The following is a 21,700-nucleotide window of genomic DNA, read 5'->3' on the forward strand; positions in this document are numbered from 1 at the left end:
AGCTGCCGCAGCTCGGGCAGGGAGGGCTGGGGGAACATGGCCCTGCCAGCGGCACGCCTCGCACCGTGCTTGGCTCTGGCCCTGGGCCTGGACTGTGGGTGCCCGGTGCCGTGCCCGGTGCAGCACCCGGTGCCCGGTGCAGTACCCCATGTCCACAGCACCCACAGCCCAATGCGGTGCCCAGTGCTGTGCCCCATGCCCAGTACAGTCCCAGTGCCAAGTGCCGTTCCCCATACCCGCTGCAGTGCCCCATGCCCGGTGCAGTCCCGGTGCTGTGCCCCATGCCCGGTGTAGTCCCGGTGCTGTGCCCCATGCCCGGTGCAGTCCCGGTGCCCAGTGCCGTGCCCCATGCCTGCTGCAGTCCCAGTGCAGTGCCCCATGCCCGGTGCAATCCCGGTGCAGTGCCCCATTCCCGGTGCCGTGCCCCATGCCCGGTGCAGTCCCGGTGCCCGGTGCAGTCCCGGTGCCCGGTGCCCGGTGCCCGACCCGCGGTCCCGACCCGCCGCCAGGGGGCGCCGCCGCGCTCTCCCGCAGCGCCGCTCGGCGGTTGGCGCCGGAGACCCCTCGGCTCCTTCCGGAGCCGCTCGGGCGAGGGGCGTGGCTCCGATCGTTGCCGGCTGCCTGGGGAAAGAGGCGGGGCTGCAGAGGCTTCGGGTAAGTTCGTCCCTCTCCGGCTTCTGTCGGGTCTTTCCGGGGCGGGTTCGGGCCGTTCCGGCGGCGTTCGGGCCCTTTCCCAGGCTGCCGCCGGGCTGGGAGGCAGGAGCGGGCTGGAGCCGAGCGGCGGCGGATGGGGCCGGCGGAGAGGTGGGACGGGGACGGGGGAGAGGGAGGCCGGGACCGGGAGAGAGGGGAGCCGGGATCAGACCCAGGGCCTGGCGGGCGGGCTGGCTGGCGTCGGGACCCGCCGTCAGCGCGGCCCCTCAGCGTGAGGCCCCCCCCCCCGCCCCGGGTGGGAGCACCTCGCCGGCCCCCCCCCCCCCCCCCCCAGGCCGAGCCTCTGTCCCTTCTCCGGGGGCAACACCGGGGCTGTCCCCGTCCCCCTCCCGGTGGTGTCAGCGCAGGGTGCTCCGCTGCCAGGGCAGTGTCACACCCCCCCCCCCAGGGCCGTGCCACCCCCGGGCTGGCCCTGTGTCGTGTGTGTGTCGTCCCCCCCCCGGCCTGAGGTGCCAGGGCAGGTCCCCTGTGCCAGAGCTGTGTCCCCTCCACCGTGGTGCCAGGGCTGTCCCTGTCCCCTCCCTGTGCAAGGGCTGTGCCCCCCCATCAACCCACCCTCCCCCAGGCTATCTCCATCCCCAGCGCGGGGACCTCTGTGCCATTCCCCCTGCAGTGGTGCCAGGGCAGGGACACCCCACCACCCCCCTTGGGAGGGTGCAGCCCCCATTGCCAGGGGTCCTGAGCCCCCTCTTTGCATGACAGAGCCAGAGAAAAGCATCCTGTCAGGGCTGCGTGACTCCAGCCTGGGGGCTGAGGGCTTGGACCCACTGCCGTGCCCCCTCCCCTGCCCAGCTGCGGTTTGGTCCCACCACGGTTTTACCCCAGCAGGCCCCAGGTTGGGGCCGGATGACCTAGGGATGCGCCTGTCCGGCTGGATGTGTTGGAGTCCAGCCTGGGGGTGGCTGTGGCTTTGCTGGCTCTAGACATGGTTGCCCCCAAACCCTGGCTCTGGGACGGTTGGCCAGGCCACCTCTTTCCAGTGAGGTTTGTGCTCTGCGTCTCTCCCAATCCTTGGGATGTTTCTCAGCCCCTTGAAGGGGAACCTTCTCATGGTCACGTACCTCCGAAACTGAGGGTCTGTGTTCAATGGGAAATAAAACCTGGGGGGGGGAACCTGTCTACAATGAGCTCTGCAAGAGCTGCGAAGAGCTGGAGTGGCACTGGCATTGCGCCTTTCGGCACCCGTGCCCAGCGCAGCAGAGGAATGGCTGCCTCTCCTCCCCATTAATGCGTGGCTTTTATTTCCCGAGTAGCTCTTAGAGTCACTGGGGAACTGGCCCTGTGACTTTCTCTGTGAGAGCAGAGAATGGAGACAGCTGAGTAAATATAGCCTAAATCACTGCTTTCCTGGCCATTCCCCCGCCCTTCCCTAACATGCGAAGGGCTGGTGTGTCCCCGAGGCTGGGTTGGCCTCTGCTCCAGTCATCGACTCTTCCCTGATGTGGGAAAGTCCAAGCCATGGTTTGGTTTCTTTGGTGACTCTCTTCTCTGACGTGGGCAGATCGTGCTTCAATATGCCTGTGTGGTTTGCGGCGAGGCTTCTGTCCTAAAGGTGATTGCTGCCCCAAACCCTCAGGTTTTCACTCGTAGAACAAGGTTCTAAGCACGCAGGAAAATCCTTTCTGCCCACAGTTGGGTCTTGCTGGACAAAAGCTCTGGGTTGGAAGAGAAACCGCAGCTCAGCTGGAATGCGGCAAGGAGCAGAGTGGTTTGTGGAGCCAGTTTGGAGCCGTGTCAGAGCGCCGGCGCTTTGCTCCGAGTGCTGGGTTGTGTTTACAATGAAAAAGAGTATTTATAATATTGAGGGCTCTTTTGATTCCTCTGGGAATATCTGGAGCTGCAGCTTGGAGCTAAAGTAATCAAGTAATGGAAGATAAAAAGCAAACGGGAAGGGACAGTGGATTTCTCAAGTTGGAAGGTCTTGCTTCTCTCAACCAATACCCAAATAATGCTGGTTGCTAACGTGGTTGCTTCTCACCTTATAGGTTACTTCATGTGATTGCTGCATTGTGCGGAGCTGCTAAGAAATCGTCATATAAATTCCAAATACCCTGGGGAATGTGATTTTAAGCAGATAAGTTAGCAAGAGCAGTTGGATTTTTTTTTTTTTTTATAGACTCAGTTTTTTTAGAACTGTAATTTTTGAGGGAAGTAGCCGAAATACAGCTCCTGGGTTTATTTCTGAAAAAAGTCCCTAAACCCAGCCCCATGAATGCTCCTAAAATGGAAGAAGTGCGTTCTTGCTGCTTGGGGGCTGGTATAAAGGGAGCCTGGAGTGAAGCAATAGTGCTGGTATAGGGTGCTTGGTCCTTCTCTGCTTGGTGTGGGTGTGTAAAAGTCTCTGGCCAAGTAAAAGGCTGTTGTGGGGAGGAGGAGAAAGTCCCTGAGGTGGGTGAGACAGGACAGGCTTCAACTGAAGCAAGAATGTCTGATGTCAGGAGAAGCCTCCAGACAGTAAGAGAAGCCTTGGAGTAGGTCTGCAGATTGCCTGAGGTGCTCTCAGACTGTCCAGCCTTTGAGGAGGAGGTTGTTGAGACCTCCAGATGCCTCTCAAAAACGAGGTAGGTATTGGTTATGCCAAGGCAGGGATTTATGAGGCTCCTCAGGTCTCTGCTAACCATAACATTTACGTTTTCAGTGAAATGTTTCAGATATTCCTTCACGTCCTTGGGCTTCAGTGAATAAAGCAAAATATTTAATGAAACTCAAGCCTAAGCAGCAAATGCTCTGTATCCGGGCAAAGGGCAGCTGGTGGCCATGGGTAGGATGATGCTGCTCCTCAGGCTCTGTTGCCAGCTGCGTGGGAAGCATTTCTTGGTGAGAAAAGAGGTGAAAATGGCCTTGGCTGCCCCGTGCCTCTGCTGCAATGTGGTCACTCTCAGGACAGCAGGCCTGGCTTGGGCACAACTCACGGCGTAACTCGCCTCCTCTGCGTCTTTTCCCTCTTTGGAGGGAAATACCAGCTGGCTTGGCAGCGTCGTAGCCGTTGCCGATCTGGGAGCATGAGCCCCCGGCATGGCTCTGGCTCTCCCTGCTCCTCTGGCCACTTCCCTGGGGGCAGCTGGTGGACCGTGTCCAGCTCCCCTTCCCACCCACACCAGTTCCCTGCGGGCTCGCCCAGCTCATTCCTCCGCAGCTCGTCGTGGCATTGCCACTTCCACCGTGGCCTCGCTTGTAGCTCAAGCCTTGCGAGTCATCATTCAGGCTTTTTGGCAGGGCTGGGGAGGGAGCCGGCCTGGGAAGCTGCCTGGGATCGCGGGGGATTGCTGTGCTGTTTGTCCCGAATTATAAACCAGGGGTTGCCAAGCTCTTGCCCTCTCTCCCCCGGTGCTGCTTGGTGTTTTGGCTGCCTGTGGACGCAGCGTGACCCGTGGCATGCTCGGCACCACCAGCTTCTGCTACTCCGATGGGGCCGGCAGAGCTGCCCTGGCTGTGTAGGTCAGAAAGACTTGATGCAGCAGCAGTTGTCACAGTAGGCCACGATGTGGCAGGCAGTTCCGTGTCCGTTTTTATTTCCATCCCTAGTTGCATTGTCCTATTTTCTCCCTTTAATAAAGGAAAGATTTGTTCTCATTGTTTGTAACCCATTAACATGTAGCGTTTTGCAGTTCAAAACTTGATTTGGTGGTTTTTTGCTCGCTAAGGATCTGATGTAACTTGGAAAGGTTTGAGCTGTGTAGATTGTTGTAGGCATATTCTTCTTTTAAATATTTTTATGTGTTCTTTTGCCTCACTGGAGGGAAAGTAACACTCAGTCTTGCTTCAAGTCAAGCTGCACTTTGAACTGCATTTGGAACTGGGTTAAAAAGCACAGGAACCACATTTAAAACGTTAAGATGCTTTTATTTATGTGCTGGGCACACACAAAAAGACTCGTAATGTGTTTTTTGTTTCAAACCGATGTATTAAACAAAGAAAGTATTGACAGCAGTTAATGAATCGAGGGATTGTTTCTGGGCACTGAGATAGATTTACCAAAGGTATTTAGATGTCTGATGCATGGGATTTTCAGAGCAGCCTAAGCAAAGTGCTCACCAGCACAGACACACGAGGTTCCTCTCGGAGAGCCGAGCGAACCTGGAGCCAGGCCCAGCCGAAATCTTTTGGCAAGCTGCTCCCTCTCTCCTGCGCTCGGAGGTGTGCTTCCAGCCGACAGGCTCGTGCGTGTCCCAGGCTCTCGGCGCTGCCTTCCCCAACTCGCCTTCCCTCCGAAGAGCTGTTTAAGGGCTTTGAGAAATGTGCATTGCCTCTCTCCAAAGACACTCCGATTTGGTCAGCTGCTCTCTGTGGGGTGCAGAGCTTTTCTGACTGGCAGCTGCCATCCTGCACACGCAGCTTAGCCTGGGAGGCTGCTCGCTGGGTCCGTGGCAGGACAGAGGACAAGTCTTTCCCCTGGAGAGGATGGTGCCGGCATTAGCCATGCGCATTTGGGTTTCCCAGGTGGCTCCTCACCCGCGTTCATGGGCTTTTGATCCCCACATGGGCTGAGTGTGGGGAAGGCAGGTGAGGCTGCTTCAAGGACCAGGCTGGCTCTAAGTTATCTGTATTTTTTCACGTGTCCAGTGACCTGCTGGGACGCGGAGAGCAGGGTGGCACAGAGCTGCGCCTCTGCGTTCCTGCCGCAGGGAAGGAGGCTGGAAGGAGTCGATGGAGCAGGAGCTGCGGGACCTGCTCTTTGGAGACACTCAGTGCTCCGGAGCAACACTCTCCTCTTCCCACCCCTCCACGCAGATCTGCTTTTAAAAGCTACTGAACGAGTTTGCCAGGGCTGAGTGTTTTGTCCTTCCAGCCTCTTCAGCTGCACCAGCATGTCTGAGGCGCCTGGAGTCGGGGCTGGGATCTGCGGGTGGAAGCTGGAGAGGTGCCTTTGGGGGAGCATCGACCCCGCTGGCTTTGGGCTCCGCTGCCTCTGGGTGCGTTACGGGGTCTGTCCGCTCCGGGAGGAGTGGGAGCTGCCGGTGCCTTTCCCAGCAGACAGCGGCCGCTCGGGCCCCTGGCAGTCAGACATTGCCCCCGATGCTGCCGTCTCGGCTCTGTCAGACCCTGACAGGCAGCGTTCAGAGGGGCGAGCGGCAGGCAGTGAGCCTGGTCATAAATCTCTCTTTATGCTCTGGATTATGAAGTAATATTTTCCTGGCCGGGGCCAGTTGGATTGGGGAAATGTGGGCTCCGCTGAGAGTTCCCTGCGGCTGCCATCCCAGCGTGGTGGGAGCTTACACGGCAGCTGTGCTGGGTCGTACTGCTTCTCCCACAAACACCCCCTGTCCCCAGGGTCTCTCCACGAGTCCTGCAGCCTGGTTTTACTCCTGGAGCTCCAGAGAAGCTCTCCAGTGACCCGGATCAGGCTCAATCCTGGCTGCAAGTGTCTTACCTCCCCGAGGGCAATGCCTGCTCATTCATGGCAAAGACAGCCCGGCTGGGACGCTTGCCCGAGCTCAGGCAACCAGCGCGGGCTCTGGCTGCTGCACAGGTTTCATGTGCCATGGCCTCTTTGTGCCTTTCTTCTTTGTCAAGGGAAGGAACCCTCAGCGTGGTGCTGGGCTGGAGAGCCTGCCTGCAGAGAGGTGAAGCTGGCTTCCCTCAGGGGACTCGCACCGATCTCAGACTTTCTGGTAGCGTGCAGGGGTGGTAGCATGTGCAGGAGGAAAGCAGTGGGGGGGGCTTGTAGCTGATGTGAACTGTAATGTGTTTCTGGCCCAAAAGGGTTATTTTGAAATACTGCAGATCACCAATGCTAGTGCCTCTCGCAGAGTCCAGCCAGCGGTCGGTCGGAGCAGCCTTGGCTTCGTGCCGTGCTTGGTTGTGCATTGACCCCACCGGGAAGGGTGCCCTGGCTCCCTTTGCCTCCTCGCCTCCCTCTGCAGAGGCTCCGGCAGCCCTGAGAAGCGCCTTCCTGCTCACTAATAGCTTTCAGATGAGACTCAAGTGTTTGAGCTGGGTTTGGTGGTTTCTGGGCCAAAACAGCTCAAGCAGTGTTTCAGCAGGCCTAGGGTGTCCCTGGGAAGGCTGGTTTCTGGCTGCCCCGGTGCCTTGTAGGTCCGGTCCTTGGTTGCATGCCGTGGCTGCGGGAACTGGAACGCTGGGATTTGCCTGGGGGAGGTGGAAAACTTGCCTGTGTGGCCAGGAGGGGATGGAAAAGAGGACGTGCCCAGCTGGTGGGAATGCCCCAGCTCATACATCCCTTCCAGAACATGTTAGAACCTAGGTTTATTCTTTTTGGTGGATTTCTGGGCAGGGCAGGCAGCATATTCTTCAGTTTCTCTCTGAATAGCTGAAAGGCAGTTAGCAGTTCTAAGTAGACTTGAAGGCTTCTAAAGGTTGGGTTTTTTTAACTCCTCTCACCTCCCTCTCTGTGGAAAGAACCCATGCCTGCACTTGATGCTGCTACTGCTTTTGAAAAGTTCAAAAATTTACTTTGCTCAGAGCAAAGCTTTGAAGTGCTGCTCTGTGGGAATGGCAAAGCATCTCAAAAGCCTTTTGCTGAAAGCTTGGTTAACCTACCTTTGTGGGCAGCTACCTTCAGAAAATGACTTTGTGGGGGATTGCATGGGGAGATGTAAAGGTGAACTGTGAAATTTAATCGATTTAACAAGGAAAGGTTAAATCTGTTTGTTTTGCTCCTATTGAAGGCCTCCAGCTGGTGGTTGCAGGGTCACCCTTTTCTGTTTGCAAAAGTTCTGTATAAAGGCTGTTTTGTCCTGCTTGTTGTCTTGTTTGCATAAGTGCTGCGAGGAGGGTAAGCTGAAGAAGCAGGAGCGAACCTCTTTAAGATGCAGAGCTGGTGCCTGACTGTAGCAGAGAGGAGGTGGCATTCCTGCCCACAGCCGCTGGCTCCTCTCTTGCTTTTGGGAGTGTAAATTGGTATTAGCGTGTTCTGGTTGGATCCAGGGCTCAGCATCAGCTGGTTGGTAGGAGAGAAACGAGTCCTGCCTCTCTCAGCTACTCAGATGAACCCCTACTTTGAATGTTGGCGTCTCAGGAGGGTGTGGGGTGCCTGGCTGTGCAGTGACAGGTCTTCTTCTCTTTGCAGGCACTGGGAAGGGAGACGTAGCATGCCACGCCATTCTGGGCTGGAAGCCTGCTGTGCTTTTGCCCCCTGGACTCCAAGAAACCTGCTTCTTTTTTGGTGAAGCGGACCCTGATCTCCTGTTTCTTTGTTGCATGCCCGCTCACAAGTGCTGGATTATGTTTGTCTCCTTCTCCCTTTGCTCCATAATTTGGTTGAATCGTGGTTTCAAGCTAAGGAAAAGGGGCTGCACCTAAGCGCACCAGGGCACCCGTACCAGGCACCTGGGGTGCTGGTTCATGCAGAGACATTCAGAGTGCTGATGGGGGAGAGCTGCCTCTGAGATCCCTTCAATCCTGCCCGAAACGCACTGCCTTACTCTTCAGAGCCCTTCTCCCCACGGCAGAAAGAATGGGCAGCACCGATGGGTTCCAGTACCGTGCGCTCTACCCCTACCGCAAGGAGCGTGAGGAGGACATTGATCTGCTGCCTGGGGACATCCTAGTGGTGAGCAAGGGGGCCCTGCAATCCTTGGGCTTCAAAGACGGGGATGAGCAGACCCCCAATCAGATCGGGTGGATCCTGGGCGTCAACGAGCGAACCAAGCAGAAGGGCGACTTTCCCGGCACGTACGTGGAGTACGTGGGGCCTGTGAAGATCTCCGTCCCTTCCCATCGGCCCCGAGTGCAGAGACCCCTGCCTGCAACGCCGGGGGCCAGCGGCTGCCGGCTGCAGGATGCTCTGGAGCAAGGTAAGCCCTGCTGCGTGCCGTGTTGCTGCGGGAGACCTCTGCTCCCAGTGTGCGATGGATGAGGGAGTGTGAGTGGCTTTGCAGGACAGCGGTGAAGCCCTTGGCTCGGTAGCACTGGATTGTCCCCACCGGCAGCAATGCAGTCAAGTTGCCTGGGCCTTGTGGGCTCAGTCCTGGCCGAGAGAAAAGCACGTTGTTCCCCCAATTTATCAATCTGCTTAGCAGATTTTTGGGGTGAGCCTTGTCCCACTCTTACCTCTCCGAGATCCTTCTCCTTCTCTGGCCCATAACCAGCCATGATCCCCATGGTCCTTGGTTCCTTTCCCTGCTCCGCTGAGGGTTTTGCCCTGCTCCCTCCCTTTAGGAAAAAGTCCTGACCTCTCCCAACCACCTCCCTGCCTCGGCCTCTGGAGCGCTCAGGGCATTGCTCCCTGCCAAGAGCCGCTCAGCCCCGCTGAGACACACAATTACTTGTCTCTGGGCAAGAGGAGAAAAGTCAGGGTCTAAAAGAGTACTTCCGAGAACTGGAGCTAATTGCTTGTCTGCCTGGCACCCGTCCCTCCCCGCAGATCGCAGAGCTCTCGCTGGGGCTGGGCAGCCGCCCTCAGGCAGGGCAGGGGCTGCTCCACACCTGCGGCTGCCTCCCAGCCGGCACTGGGCTTGGCACGGACCTGGTCCGGGAGCTGGGAGAGCCTCAGTGCTGCCCGCAGCAGCTGCCTTATCTTTGCTTATTTTTTTTGCTCCCAGGCATACGAACCCCGTGGCAGGGGCTCAGCAGCCCCCAGGTGCTTTGAGACAGCAAATAGGGGTGATAACCACGCTTTGCCTTCCCATGCCTTGCAGAAGACCTTGTGCTTGTAGGCATGGGAGGAGTAGGGTCAGAAGCAGGAGGTGGTGGGCATCAAAGCACGCTCCCAGCTGGCAGTCCTGCGTCCTCCTTGTCCCTCTCTGCCTGGGAGCCACGGCTGTCCCATCAGATGGTTCTAGCTGTGTGAAACCTCTCTGGGGTCTTAAGGAATGGAAAGGAGCCCCTGTCTCAGAAACCAGGGTGGTGGGGCTGGGGCAGCTCCCCACGGCTGCCTCCCAAGCTCTCACTCCTGGAGCCGGAGAGGCGGCCCCAGGAAACGTCTCCGCAGGGTGGGAATGTGACCGGGCCATGCGTTTGGGTTGGCAGCGAGAGCTGCTGACCTGAGTCATCCCACTCGCAACCTGCCTTTCCAAGAAAGCAGCTCCTCTTGGGAGCCTGGGACATGCTCTGCGGTGGATGCGGCGACCTCGCCTGCATCCAGCCTTGTGCTCCCTCGGGGGCTGTATTTATGCCTTCGTGGGCTCTCTCCTCTTCTTCTCAAGCGCGGCTTGGTGGAGGTGTGTCTGGGTGGTCAAAGCCGCTGCCCTGCACAGGGGTGGGGATCACTGGGATGCGGAAGAAGATACGTGCTAAAGCTCCTGACACACAGAAAAGATGCGGTTGGGAAAGAAACCAAAAGCCAGCCTGTCTGCATCCTGTCCGGGGCTGGAGCAGAGTGAGGGTCAGGTACCAGGGCACATGAGGGGGTGCCAGCCCTGTCCCCAGTGGGTGCATCCCCACGGCCAGGCTCCACCTTGGGCACAGCTGGGGCCCGCAGGGTGGCAATTCAAATGCCCAAAACCATTTTACACGCAGCCTGCTGGGATGCTGGTGCGGAGACATGTTTTTGCAACCGAGAAACTGTATTTAAGCCAAGCCCATGTTATTTCTTCGTGGTCTGCACTTTGGGAGGTGCAGAGATGTCTCCTGGCTGCCCCACAAAGCTTATACTGGTGGCATTTCTGCCCTGTTTCCTGGGTTCTGCCCTGGCTGGCAGGGATCCGTTAGCCCCCCGGTGTCACACGTGGAGCAGGACCAGTGCCACAGCTGTCACGCAGCCCAGGAGCAGGGCTGGCCCCGCAGAGCATCGAGACTTAGCGCTTTCTGCCGGTGAATTTACGAGCTGCCGGTGTTTGCCTTCCTCAGAGAACACGAGCGGAAAATGCGGCTCGGAAATATTTCCGCAGCTGCCCCGGCCGTGCTGTGAGCGGCCTTGTTCACGGCAGCCCAGCCTGGAGGGCCCGGCAGGCTGGGGAGCCGCTGCTGGCTCCGGCACAGGCTGCCTGATAAAAAAAGGCAAGCTGCTGCCTGCTGAAGCAGCACATTCCCGGCTGGGCCACGTGGGCAGCACCAGTATTTACTCTCCCTTCAGCCCTTCCCAAGGGTCAGGCTCGGAGCTGCCAGCCTGGCAGCTTTCCTGCAGCTTCCCTACCCTGACCAGCACCATCCTGAACCCTTTCCTATGCCCGGGGGCTCTCTCTGGTGGGGGGATCACCCCCCTCCCCCAGCAGCACAGACCCTTGCAGAACCGCTGGGCGCCTGCCCCATTTACTCCCCTTTTCGTGGCTGCACCGACACGAGCTGTTTCGCCTCCCCGCGAGGCCGTGGGTGCAGGAGGCTCAGCCGGGTGCGGAGTTTCAGCTTGCTGCACCTCGTGGCGAGACCACACTGGGCGAGTTCGGGTCAGATCCATGACAGCAGAGCTGTGTTTCGCAACGGGCAACAGATTTTTGGCTCTGCCTCCCCACAGAGCGGAGCGTGCTGGGTATCCTCACCAACCGTGGGCTCCCCAGGGTCTGCCCGGTGCTGTGGAGCGGCCCCAAGGAGCCTCCTGCACCGGCTGGTGCTCAGTTGGAAGCGAAACGGAGCCTGGCACCGCTCATCCTTCGGCAAACCTCCCGCTGGCAGCTCTCCGGCCGGGCCTGCGTGCTCCTGCCCCGGCATGTGTCACCCCTCCAGCGCAGGGGAAGGGGGGTGCCTGGAGCTGGGACCTCAAGATCTTCTGGAAGTGGCAGCGAAATGTCACCCAATGCAGGGCCGTAGATCCCCCAGAAAGGGGGGAACCCCGGTCCTGTGCCGCAGGCTGTCTGCACCCTGTAACAGCTTGCACGGAGGCTGTGGGCTCACGGGGAGGGGGAGGCAGAGGGCTGGTTTCCATGTTAAACGAGCAATCAAGGGCAGGAATTTGCTGACATGGCGTTCTGTCTGAATCGCTGGATTAATCACAGCTCACCACCGCGGGCGAGCTCCCTAGCCGTGCTCCTCCGTCAGCCCTGCGCAGCCCCTGTGCTGGGCAGGGACTGAAACCGGCCTGAGCTCCAGGAGCCCTGGTAACCCCTGTGCTCCCTGCCCAGGGTGCCAGGGTCCCCAGGGAGACAGGCTCTGCTTCCTTGCCTCTGCATGGAACAGTAGGGATGCACACACTGTCGGGGGCTCGGAGCAAGGCCGGACTCAACAAGTGCCGTGCTGTTTTCTGGGCCAGCTCACAGGTTCCCTGCAGCCTCTGTGCGGTGTTTGTGTGGGCTGCGGCTTCGCGGCAGGGGCCACGGCTTTCCTCGCCCTCGGACGCTGCCTTTGGGAGCAGCGTTGGTTGTGCCCTGGCCTGGTTCCACTGCAGAGCATCTGGTAGGAGCTGAGCTGGAGCTGACCCCTTCTCTCCCTCCCTCTCCCCCAGGGTCTCCTCTCCCGGACTTGCAGGAGCAGTTCAGCCCTCCTGAGATTGCACCGCCGCTGCTGGTGAAGCTGGTGGAAGCTATTGAGAAGAAAGGTAAGGGGGGATGCTGAGCACCGAGGGGCTGATACTTCCCAAACCCCCCCCAGTGAGGGCAGAGGGGGAGGCAGCTGTCTTCAAAAGCTACTGATGTCGGACTGAGCTCCTTGGGACGGGCAGGACACAGCAGCCTGCAGAAGGGGAGGCCCTCCCGCTCCTGCCTGGCTTGAGCTGCTGTTCCCCAGAGCCGAGCTTGACCCCCTGTGCCATCCTGCACAGAGACCTGGGATGAGGGGGCTGGGTCTGCACGCAGGATGCCTACGTGCCCCGGATGAGTGCTGGAGTTTGGGAAGCACCTCCAGCCCGGATCTGCGCCATGGGGGAGAAACGGGGCCACTGAACCAGGTGTCCTGGGGGCCAAGGGGGCTGCGGCAGCATCTGCAGGAGATTGGCTTGGACACCATCCAGGCCCGGTTAGCCATGCCGCAGCCGTTGCCCGGCTGGCGCGCGGGTGCCGGGCTGGCACCAAAACGGTGCGTGCGCTGGGAGCTGCACAACTCACAGCAGTGTCCCCGCTTCCGCAGGGTTAGACAGCGAGATGTTGTACAGGACATCTGGCTCCGAACTGAGGCAAGCGCTGAGAACCGGTAAGAACCAGCTCCGCATGGTGAGGAGGCGAATCGGCTCAGATGGAGGAGATTAGTGGATGTGACAGCGCCAGCAGTAATGCAATCCAGGCCAAGCTTGCCTGTCCCCGGCAGTTCCTGACTCCCATCACGCTGCCTGTGGGGCTGGGCCGTCCCCGTCCTGACACGTCCCTGTCTCACGAGGAAGGGATGGGAAGGGGGGGATTCCTGCCGCTGTCCGTGGGCTGGAGCAAAGGGACGTGGCACCAGCTCGGAGACTTGCAGGCCAACAAGTGAACCCCTGTGCTTGTCTCCCGCTGTCTCTTTGGCGTGCCCCACTCTCGGGGTGCTCTGCTGATGGGCTGGCGGAGGCTTCTCTGGCTCTGTCATGCCACTAATAAGCAAGGGAGGATCTTGCAGCTCAGCTTGGTGGCTGGAGCCTTAGCTCTGCTGTGCCAGCAGCTGATGTCTCTCTTGGGGAGCCTTCGGAGCTGTCTGCCTCTCGGCTGGGCTTGGGCCTCATCCAGCACCACGCTGGCTTGTCCCCTTCCAGAGATGTTCTTGCAAACCCCAACTGCGCGGTGCTGTCGGCTCTGGCCACGCCACTTTCAGGACAGGCTTTACATGCTGTCCTGACAGCCTGCGGCTTGCATTCGTGGGACATCACAGTTTGAGGGAGATGTTTTCCCCGTTGGGTTCAGTGTGTGACTGGTCAGTCTGCACTTGTCTCTACCCGCAGCAGGGAACAAAACTCTCACCCGAGTCATGTGTGCCCTGAATTCCTGTGGCAGGGCTCAGGGCAAAGGGTGCGGGCACCTGAAATGACCTCTACCCCCTCCCCAGGGGGGACCTGCGTGTGATCCCAGAGCCAGCTTATTTCTGGGATGCAGGGGGCACTTCCAGGCATTCTTTGTCATGTGGGCTGCTTGTGTCCCGTGATAGCTGGCTGGGTGGTGTGTGATGGTCTCTGGGATGGGTGCTGGCAGCACCGGAGCTGCTGGCTGGGTGCCTGGTGCTGTGCCTGCCACCCATGGGAAATCTGTGCCCTGGCAGATTGGACCCTGGGTGACCTGGAGCCCTTTGATGTGCACTCCCTGGGCGAGGCGCTGCGAGGCTACCTGCAGGACCTGCCTTCCCCCGTGGTACCGGTGTCCGTGCACGGAGACATCCTTCGCATCCTGCAGGGTAAGGGCCTCCCCTGGCCACGCTTGGGAATGGGTGGCTGGGCAGGACGGACGCGTTTGGGTTATTAAAATAAGTCCTGTCCCTATGGGGTCTGGCTCATGGCCCCTGCTGCTGACAGCGCTCCCACGCTGTGACGCGGCCGGAGTGTAGAGAGCAGTGCTGGCTGTCCCAGCCCTTCCATCGTGTCTTGTTCTCTCCCCAGAGATCCCACAGCCAGAGAATTGCCGGAAGCAGCTGCTGCTGGCCCTGGAGTCGCCTGCGGTCCCGCTCCAGAACACGCTCACCCTGCAGTTCCTGCTCCGGCATCTGGGGAAGGTATCGCAGCAGGCTGAGAGCAACAGTCTCCACCCTCGGGCCCTGGGAGAGATCTTCGGCCCCCTTCTCCTCCGGCTGCCTGGTGCCAGGTACGTGAGGCTTTTGGGTTCCAGCCGTGTACTGAGCGTTGGCTGCTGTGCCTGCCAGGACAAGGAGTCCAGCCTGTAACAGCAGGTCTGCCCGCAGCCCCTGCCTTGTTGCATGTGGGATTAAACTGCTGGCAGCACACAGAGGTGGGACTCAAAGCCAGGGCAGAGCCCTTGCTTCTGTGTCAGCCTGGGATCTGGCAGCTGGGATGAACCAGCTGACCCCAGCTGCCCCTTTGCCTGGGGGGCATGGGAGCAGTGCCAGCTTCTCCCCCACAACCGCTGTTCTTACTTGACTCCTCTCTCCCTGCAGCCCAGAGCTGAGCCCTGACTTCTCTGTGCTACTTTTGGAGATACTTCTGCAGACGAAGGAGTTGGAGCCGGAACAGTTGCCTCCAGGTACTGAGATGCCCCTTCCCTGGGGCCCAAAGCTCTGGTGTTTGTGCTCCATGGGTATGGAGTCTCTGCCCCCGTGAGTGAGTTGCTGAGGGCATTTCTGTAGCTCAGCTGTGCCTGGAGGTAGGCTCGAGGCATTTATCTGCTGCTGCAGATGTACCTGGAGCAGCTCCTGGCAGCATGGCGGCCAACGGGGCTTCCTAGGATGGTCACTGCAGGGAGGGGGAGTCAGCACTCCAAGGGATCGCCTGTGGGGAGCTGGGACTTGGGCTCACCATGCTTCAACCCTCCTTCTCTTACAGCCTTGCCTCCAAAACCACCTAAGCCAAAGCCCAGTGCAGCCAGCTTGGCCAACGGGAACAGTGTGCCCTTGCAGGATGCCGAGTGGTACTGGGGTGACATTTCTCGGTAAGGGGGTGGCTGGCAGCTCACGTCCTGGGTGCCCTGTCCGTGGAGTTATCTAGGAGAGCTCTGGTTGCACCTCACAGGCCGTGACAATCATGTTCCTTGTAGGGAGGAGGTGAACGAGAAGCTACGGGACACGCCGGATGGTACCTTCTTGGTACGTGATGCCTCCAGCAAGATCCAGGGAGAGTACACGCTCACACTCAGGTAGGGTGCTGGGGTCCCCTGAGAGCTTCTGCTGTCAGCATGTGTCCTTGTGCTTGCAGCTGCCTGGACACCCAGACGTCAGGCGGGTGTAGGGTGCTGGGGTGGTGAAAAGTGCCCTCTCTCCCCTCCCTGCTACAGGAAGGGAGGCAATAACAAGCTTATCAAGATCTTTCACCGGGAAGGGAAGTACGGCTTCTCAGAGCCGCTGACTTTCGGCTCGGTGGTGGAGCTCATCACCCATTACCGGCACGAATCGCTCGCCCAGTACAATGCCAAGCTGGACACCAGGCTGCTCTACCCCATCTCCAAGTACCAGCAGGTGAGGCCTGTGCCACAGGGATGCAGCTGGCCAGTACAGCCTGAACCAGGGGCATGTTCTCATCCATCCCTGATCCTTTGGTAGATGACAACATCCCACCCCTTCTCCTGTGCTGGGACATTGCTTTGTGGGGTGACAGACATCCTGCAGGGCTGGTGGGGTTTTGTGGGACCAGCTGCCTTGAAGAGAGGCTGCTGTAGGGCAGGAGCAGGTCCTGACCAAGGCTGTGCGTATGGCAGGACCAAGTGGTGAAAGAGGACAGCGTGGAAGCCGTTGGGGAGCAGCTGAAGGTCTATCACCAGCAGTACCAGGACAAGAGCTGGGAGTACGACCTGCTGTATGAGGAGTACACACGCACTTCCCAGGTACGCAGGCGCTTGCCTTCCCCTTGGGAGCGCAGGCCCCATGGGCTGCCCTGATATCCCGATTGCCGCACCGCTGTGTGGCGGAGAGCAGAGATCAGGCACCCGCTGCCCTGTTTGTCTGCTCCTGGACTTGAGGGGACTTCCAAAGAATGGGCTTTGAAGAGGGGGAGATTTGGACTGCAGCAAGGACAGTGCTGCTTTGGGGAGGGGGAAAGAGGGGATGCGAATGGGCAGAAACCTGCCCAAATGCTCCCCTTTCCTCAGCTCTCCCCTCCCTTTTCAGGAGCTGCAGATGAAGAGGACGGCAATCGAGGCCTTCAACGAGACGATCAAGATCTTTGAGGAGCAGTGTCAGACGCAGGAGAAATGCAGCAAGGAGTACATCGAGCGCTTCCGCCGGGAGGGCAATGAGAAGGAGGTGCAACGGTGAGAACACGGAGTGGTGGTGACCTGCCCTGCCTGGGGAAAGGCTCTGGGGGCTGGAAGGATCATCCTGGCCCAGCACAGAGCCGAGGCATGCGCAATCCTTGTCTCTCCAGAAGCGTGCTGTGGGCCGGAGCTGGCAGGCTGCCTCCTCTGCCTCCGCCACCCTGGCTCACAGCCTAAACCCCCCCCCTTTCTCCCAGGATCCTCATGAACTCGGAGAAGCTGAAGTCTCGCATCACAGAGATCCACGACAGCAAGATGAAGCTGGAGCAGGACCTGAAGAAACAAGCCTCGGAGAACCGGGAGATCGACAAGCGCATGAACAGCCTCAAGCCAGACCTCATGCAGCTGCGCAAACTGCGAGACCAGTATTTGGTGTACGTAGAGCCTGCCTCCCCAGAGGGCTGGGAGCGGGGCCCCGCTGGCATGGACCAGGAGCGATCCAGCTAGCTCCTTGAGGGCTTTGGGGCTTGTCGAACCGGCTTGTGGGCTGCTGGGTGCAGGATGGAGCCCTGCAGCGTGCAGCCTTGGGGCACGGCAGTCCCTCAAAGGGGACGGCTGCTGCCCTCTGGTGATGGCTGCGCAAGCGGTGTCTGGTCCGGATGCTGCAGGCCGGGCACACTGCCTGTGCTGAGTTCTGCTTCTCCTTTTCCAGGTGGCTGACACAGAAAGGTGCCCGGCAGAAGAAAATCAACGAGTGGCTGGGCATCAAGAATGAGACGGAGGAGTGAGTGTCCCTGTTTGGGCATTGTGGGATGTGGGGGGCTGCAGGAGCACAGGCTGCACAGCCGGTTCTGCCTGCTTTGGGGTTGCGGGCAAGTCCCATCTCCCTGCCTGGGAGCTGAGGATATCTTCCCTGCCAGAAGGGGTGACGGCAGCTAGCGGTGTGAAGGGAGATATGGGGGCCACATGCCCAAACTGAGGGGGTCTGATCCTGCCTGTGCTCGATTGCAGCCAGTACTCCATGATGGACGATGAGGAGGAGCTGCCCCACCATGAGGAACGAACGTGGTACGTGGGGAAGATCAACCGCTTGCAGGCAGAAGAGATGCTGTGCGGCAAGCGGGACGGCACTTTCCTGATCCGCGAGAGCAGCCAGAAGGGATGCTACGCCTGCTCCGTGGTGTGAGTACCCCCGCACAGAAGTGGTGGGATGGGGCTGGCAGGGGCTGTGCTCCCACATCGCTCTGCCCTTCTCTCGCCAGATGCTGGAGGCTGGCGGAGGCGTCAGCTGGCAGGCTGGGCTTCCCCGAGGTCTCCCATCTGCCTCGGCTCCTCCTGCCAGGGCCAGATGTATCTTTGGGCTGCTTCGGTGATACCCACTTGTGCTCTGCTGTCCCTGTGCCTATCCCAGTGGGTCTCTCTAGTGTGCCGCTGACCTGTGCTGCCTTGTCTCCCTGGCAGGGTGGATGGTGACACCAAGCACTGCGTGATCTACAAAACGGCGACCGGCTACGGGTTCGCTGAACCCTACAACCTCTACGCCTCCCTCAAGGACCTGGTCTTGCACTACAAGCACACGTCCCTGGTGCAGCACAATGACTCCCTGAATGTCACGCTGGCTCACCCGGTCCTTTCCCAGCCACCAGCCAGATGAGCAGCCCGTGCACAACACAGCAGCTGCCTTCAGCTTCTCCCCAGAGCACTGCTTTCTGGCTCTGGACTCTTGCACCCTGTATAGTTGAGTCTCTGTGCTCCTGCCCCTCCAGAGCCTCTGAGATGTCTGTGACCGTTCCTGATGTCCTTCTTGGTCAGTAGCTGAAACCCGTGTTGGCTGATGGGGCAAAAAGGCTGAGATGTTGATTCCCAGTGGGCTCCAGCCTCTAGGAGGTGGGATCCAGTTGTGATTGAATTGCTGGGGGCAAGCACAGCCCCCTCCCCTTCCCCGATAAACAGGTCAGATCCCCTTCTTGCTGGCAGGTCGCCCCACAACGCAACACTGTAGAGCTAGGTTCCCAATTCCTCGGTGCGCTACGGCATCAGTCACCGTCCCGGCCGAGCAGCCACAAGCGCTGCTCTGAGCAAGGGGCTCCCTGCCTGGATGCCGGAGGAGGCAGAGGAGGAGGCTCTGCTGAATGGTTGAACGTGTGCATCCTCCACTCTTGCTTCCCTCAGTGATCTTGCAGGCTGAGGTGGTGTCTGGTACGAGGGGTGCTGCTCATCCTGTGCAGAGACTCATTTAAAAGGAGAAACCCCATCCTCCGTGGGGCTTCTTGGCTGAGGTCTCCGCTCTGTGCTGTGCCCCACCTCACCGTCTTGTTCCCTAGTGTCATAACCACCTCTTGAGTGTTGCTGTCTGGGGAGGGAGGATCCGGTTAGCGATGAATCTTTCGCCTTAGTTGTGCCAACTAAGCTGTGAAATCCGTGTTGGTACCCGTGTTTTTCCCGGCAGAATCTATGGGATGCACAGCTCGTTGTTTCCGGCTGTCTTCGGTGAATCTCTGCAAACGTAACCTGTTGAAGCTAACTGTAGCTCTGTAAATATGGTTCTTTTTGTAATCGGCTGCTTACCTAGTACTGGTGTTTGCTGAACTCCCATTATGATATGCAAGTGTGTGGGCAACAGCTGGCCAGGCTGTTGCAGACTCAGGTCCTGCCAGCTGAAGCAGGAGGGGGCCAAAGTCCGACGCACACTACGAGCCCTACACAAAATGAAGGACCTCTCTGCTGCAGGAGGACGGTATCTCCGCTGGGCCACGGGCCTTAGCGCATAGCAATGTATATGCATGATGTCGAACTATGTATGCAAAGCACTTATAATCATGAGTACTGTATGGGGACTTGGGGTGAAAGAGCTGGGGGTTGCTGTAGTGCTGCCCATCGTAGCTGGCTGGCATGGGCAGGGATTTGTTGTGAATGAGTTCAGAGGGCTCGAGGGCAACGGAGGTGGCCCTGGAAGAGCTTTAAAAGCTGGACCTGGGCTGAGAGTTGAGGCCGTGGTGGCATTTGCTTTATTGGGTTATCCCGTCTGCCTGGCTTGAAGAAAGCATTAATTGTTCTCTTGATTTGCCAGAGAGGCTCTTTCCCTTTTGGAGGCTGCGTCCTCAGGACGGGCTGGTGGATGCTGTAGGCTTTGCCGCTTCTGTTTTGTGTTGCGACTCGGGCTCTGCCGAATCTGCGGGGTGCTGTGTGCTCATGCTCTTCCCACTCTCCCTGTCCTCAGCATGCCATCTGCATCGGGGACCGTGCTGTCCCTCCTCCCCCGGTCAGCTCTGCTGCTCGCCTTGCTCTGGGCTGGTCCCCGGATCCTTTTGGATCTGGGATTGCTGGAGCAAACATCCCATTCCTGTTGCTTGTGGCAGCTCTCCTATGCTTGACTGTACAGACCCCATTCCCTACTCTGCATGCCCTCTCCGGACCCTGGGCTGTGTTTTTTTGTTCTGGTTTGTCGGCGTTTGGTGCTCTGAGGATGCGGGGCAGTGGTGCTGTCCCTGACCCGTCGCAGCCCAGGCACACGCTCGGGTGCCAAAGTGCCACGGAAGGGGCAGGCGATAGGTCGGGGGAGCTGTGGGGCACACAGCCCGGGAAAGGCTGCATTTGGCTTTGGGGATCACTTGGGAAAAGCTGTCAGGGATATTTAAGGGAATAGTTTGGTCTCAGACATGTGAGAGATAAGAGCATGTGGGAATGGGGCAGGGAGGTCCGGTGCTCATAGCTCTCTCTGCAGAGGCCTCCTGGGGTCTGTGGGGTGGCCGGGGGGACCGCACCAACACCCCAAAGCTTTCTGCCAGGCCCCCACACTGGTGGCACATTTTCAGCCTGGGGGGACTCTCTGCTGGTCCTGCGCTCCCAGCACATCCCTGCACCACAGGGCAGGCTGCAGACAGACGGGATCCTCCAGCCGCTCGCCCCACAGTGTCTGGCGTCCCCCCCACCACCCCAGCAACGTGAGCTTGGGGCCGGTCCTGCTGGGAAGGTTTGCTCCTGGCTCATGCCAGGGCCTGCCGAGCATCTGGGAGAGTCTCAGCTTCAAGCCATCACCTGTCAACATTTTGCTTGGTGCTCACCCTGGCTCTGGTGGCTGGGGAAATTCCAGCTTCTCTTGACAGCTTTTTTTTTTAATCCTTTTGGCTGAATTTGTGCTGTTCTCCCCATGCTGTCCCTTCCTGCCGCCCAGCCGGAGCCTCTTTCTCCCCAGGAGCGTGGGCAGCTCAGTGTAAGCAAGGGGGGTCACCGTCACCCCTTCCAGCACTGCCATTCCTGCCCGCCGGCACCCATCACCATGGCCCATCGCTGATGGGGCTCTGCTCGCAAGTCCAGTGTACAACGAGGAGGAAAATGCCCTTCCCCAGGGCTGCCTTTCCCCGACGGTGCTTGACTCTGCTCCCTAAAATGCAGCTTTTTCTTTGTCTCCCCCTGGAGTGGAAGCCCAAGCCCTGAGCTCCCTGCCTGCAGTGCAGCTCCCCTAGAATAAGCTGGTTGTGATTTGTCCTTTGATGCTTTCGCTCGTGCTGTTCACGCTGCCGGATGAACCCGGTAAGCGCTGTGTTTTGAGGCCCTGGGCTGTGCTTTGCTGCTTGTTGACCCCCCCTGTGTCCCTCAACCGGGTCACGCACCCGCAGCCCGTGGGTGCAACGTGGCCATTCCTGCTCTCCGGGGCACAGCTCGGGTCTTGTCCCTCCGTGTCCCGGCTTGGGACGCTCTACGCTCCCCCGTGTAAACCCCCCCCCCCCCCCCCCCCCCCCCGAGGGCTCTCATGCTCTGTTTGTGCTCGGAGAGGATATGGCAGCTGCGTGAGCGCTCCTGAGATTTTTAGTTCCATTTAGGTATATGCAATAATAAATAACTTGCCACTTCAGCTGTTTGTTACCAGCAGTAGTTCTCTATGCTCTTTCTGTTGATGTTTACTAATGTAAACCCAGTATTTGTTACTGTAAGAGGATTTTTGTACGGTACTTCAAAAAAACCCACAAAAAAAAACCCCAAAAAAAGAAAGAAATAAACAGAATTAATGAAACGACTGTGGGGGTTTCTGTGGGAGGGGTGTTACGCTGGGGGAGCGGAGGGGGTTAGGGCTGTTCCCTAGCTCTTGGGCTGGGTGCAGGATGTGGCCTGTGGCCCAGCTGGTGCTGGGCTGTGCCAGGACTCTGCTCCCCGGGGTCTTGCAGGACTGGGGCACACAGAAGCCAGCCCCGGGCTCTCTGACCAGGCAAGCGAGGAGGCGGCAGCCGAGCCCGAAGGAGTGAGAAACAGCCGGAAACAACAGCTATAAACAGCGGGGGAAGTACGAGGTTCCTCCACGCTCAATCCCAGAAATAAGCCCAAGGGGTGTTTTGGGCAGCTGCCGACCTGGGGGTGCTTCGGCACCCACTCCCAGCTCCAGGGGGTCTCCGTGGGGGCTC

The 21,700-nt window shown here is 59.1% G+C and overlaps 1 protein-coding gene across 1 annotated transcript; it reads left to right on the forward strand.

Annotated features, from left to right (window-relative positions):
• Positions 1-676: 676 nt before the first annotated feature.
• Positions 677-21,315, forward strand: PIK3R2 (phosphoinositide-3-kinase regulatory subunit 2). Its single transcript, XM_069790385.1, has 16 exons — positions 677-804; positions 7,745-8,471; positions 11,993-12,085; positions 12,613-12,675; positions 13,708-13,839; positions 14,042-14,243; positions 14,554-14,639; positions 14,939-15,044; positions 15,150-15,248; positions 15,387-15,567; positions 15,807-15,932; positions 16,216-16,358; positions 16,559-16,735; positions 17,014-17,085; positions 17,313-17,483; positions 17,763-21,315. Exons 2-16 carry the CDS (start codon positions 8,132-8,134, stop codon positions 17,953-17,955), a joined length of 2,184 nt encoding a protein of 727 aa, XP_069646486.1. The 5' UTR covers positions 677-804; positions 7,745-8,131; the 3' UTR covers positions 17,956-21,315.
• The last annotated feature ends 385 nt before the right edge of the window (positions 21,316-21,700 follow it).

This window comes from Haliaeetus albicilla, chromosome 8, assembly GCF_947461875.1.
Source record: "Haliaeetus albicilla chromosome 8, bHalAlb1.1, whole genome shotgun sequence".
In the NCBI taxonomy this organism is placed as follows: domain Eukaryota; kingdom Metazoa; phylum Chordata; class Aves; order Accipitriformes; family Accipitridae; genus Haliaeetus; species Haliaeetus albicilla.

What these genes read in the sequence shown, in the direction of transcription:
- PIK3R2 (XM_069790385.1), top strand. Translation starts at nt 8,132, where the DNA reads ATGGGCAGCACCGATGGGTTCCAGTACCGTGCGCTCTACCCCTACCGC. An exon ending in GCAGGATGCTCTGGAGCAAG is followed by an intron (nt 8,472 to 11,992) that starts GTAAGCCCTGCT and finishes CCTCTCCCCCAG; the next exon opens with GGTCTCCTCTCCCGGACTTG. An exon ending in CTGCGAGACCAGTATTTGGT is followed by an intron (nt 16,736 to 17,013) that starts GTACGTAGAGCC and finishes CTCCTTTTCCAG; the next exon opens with GTGGCTGACACAGAAAGGTG.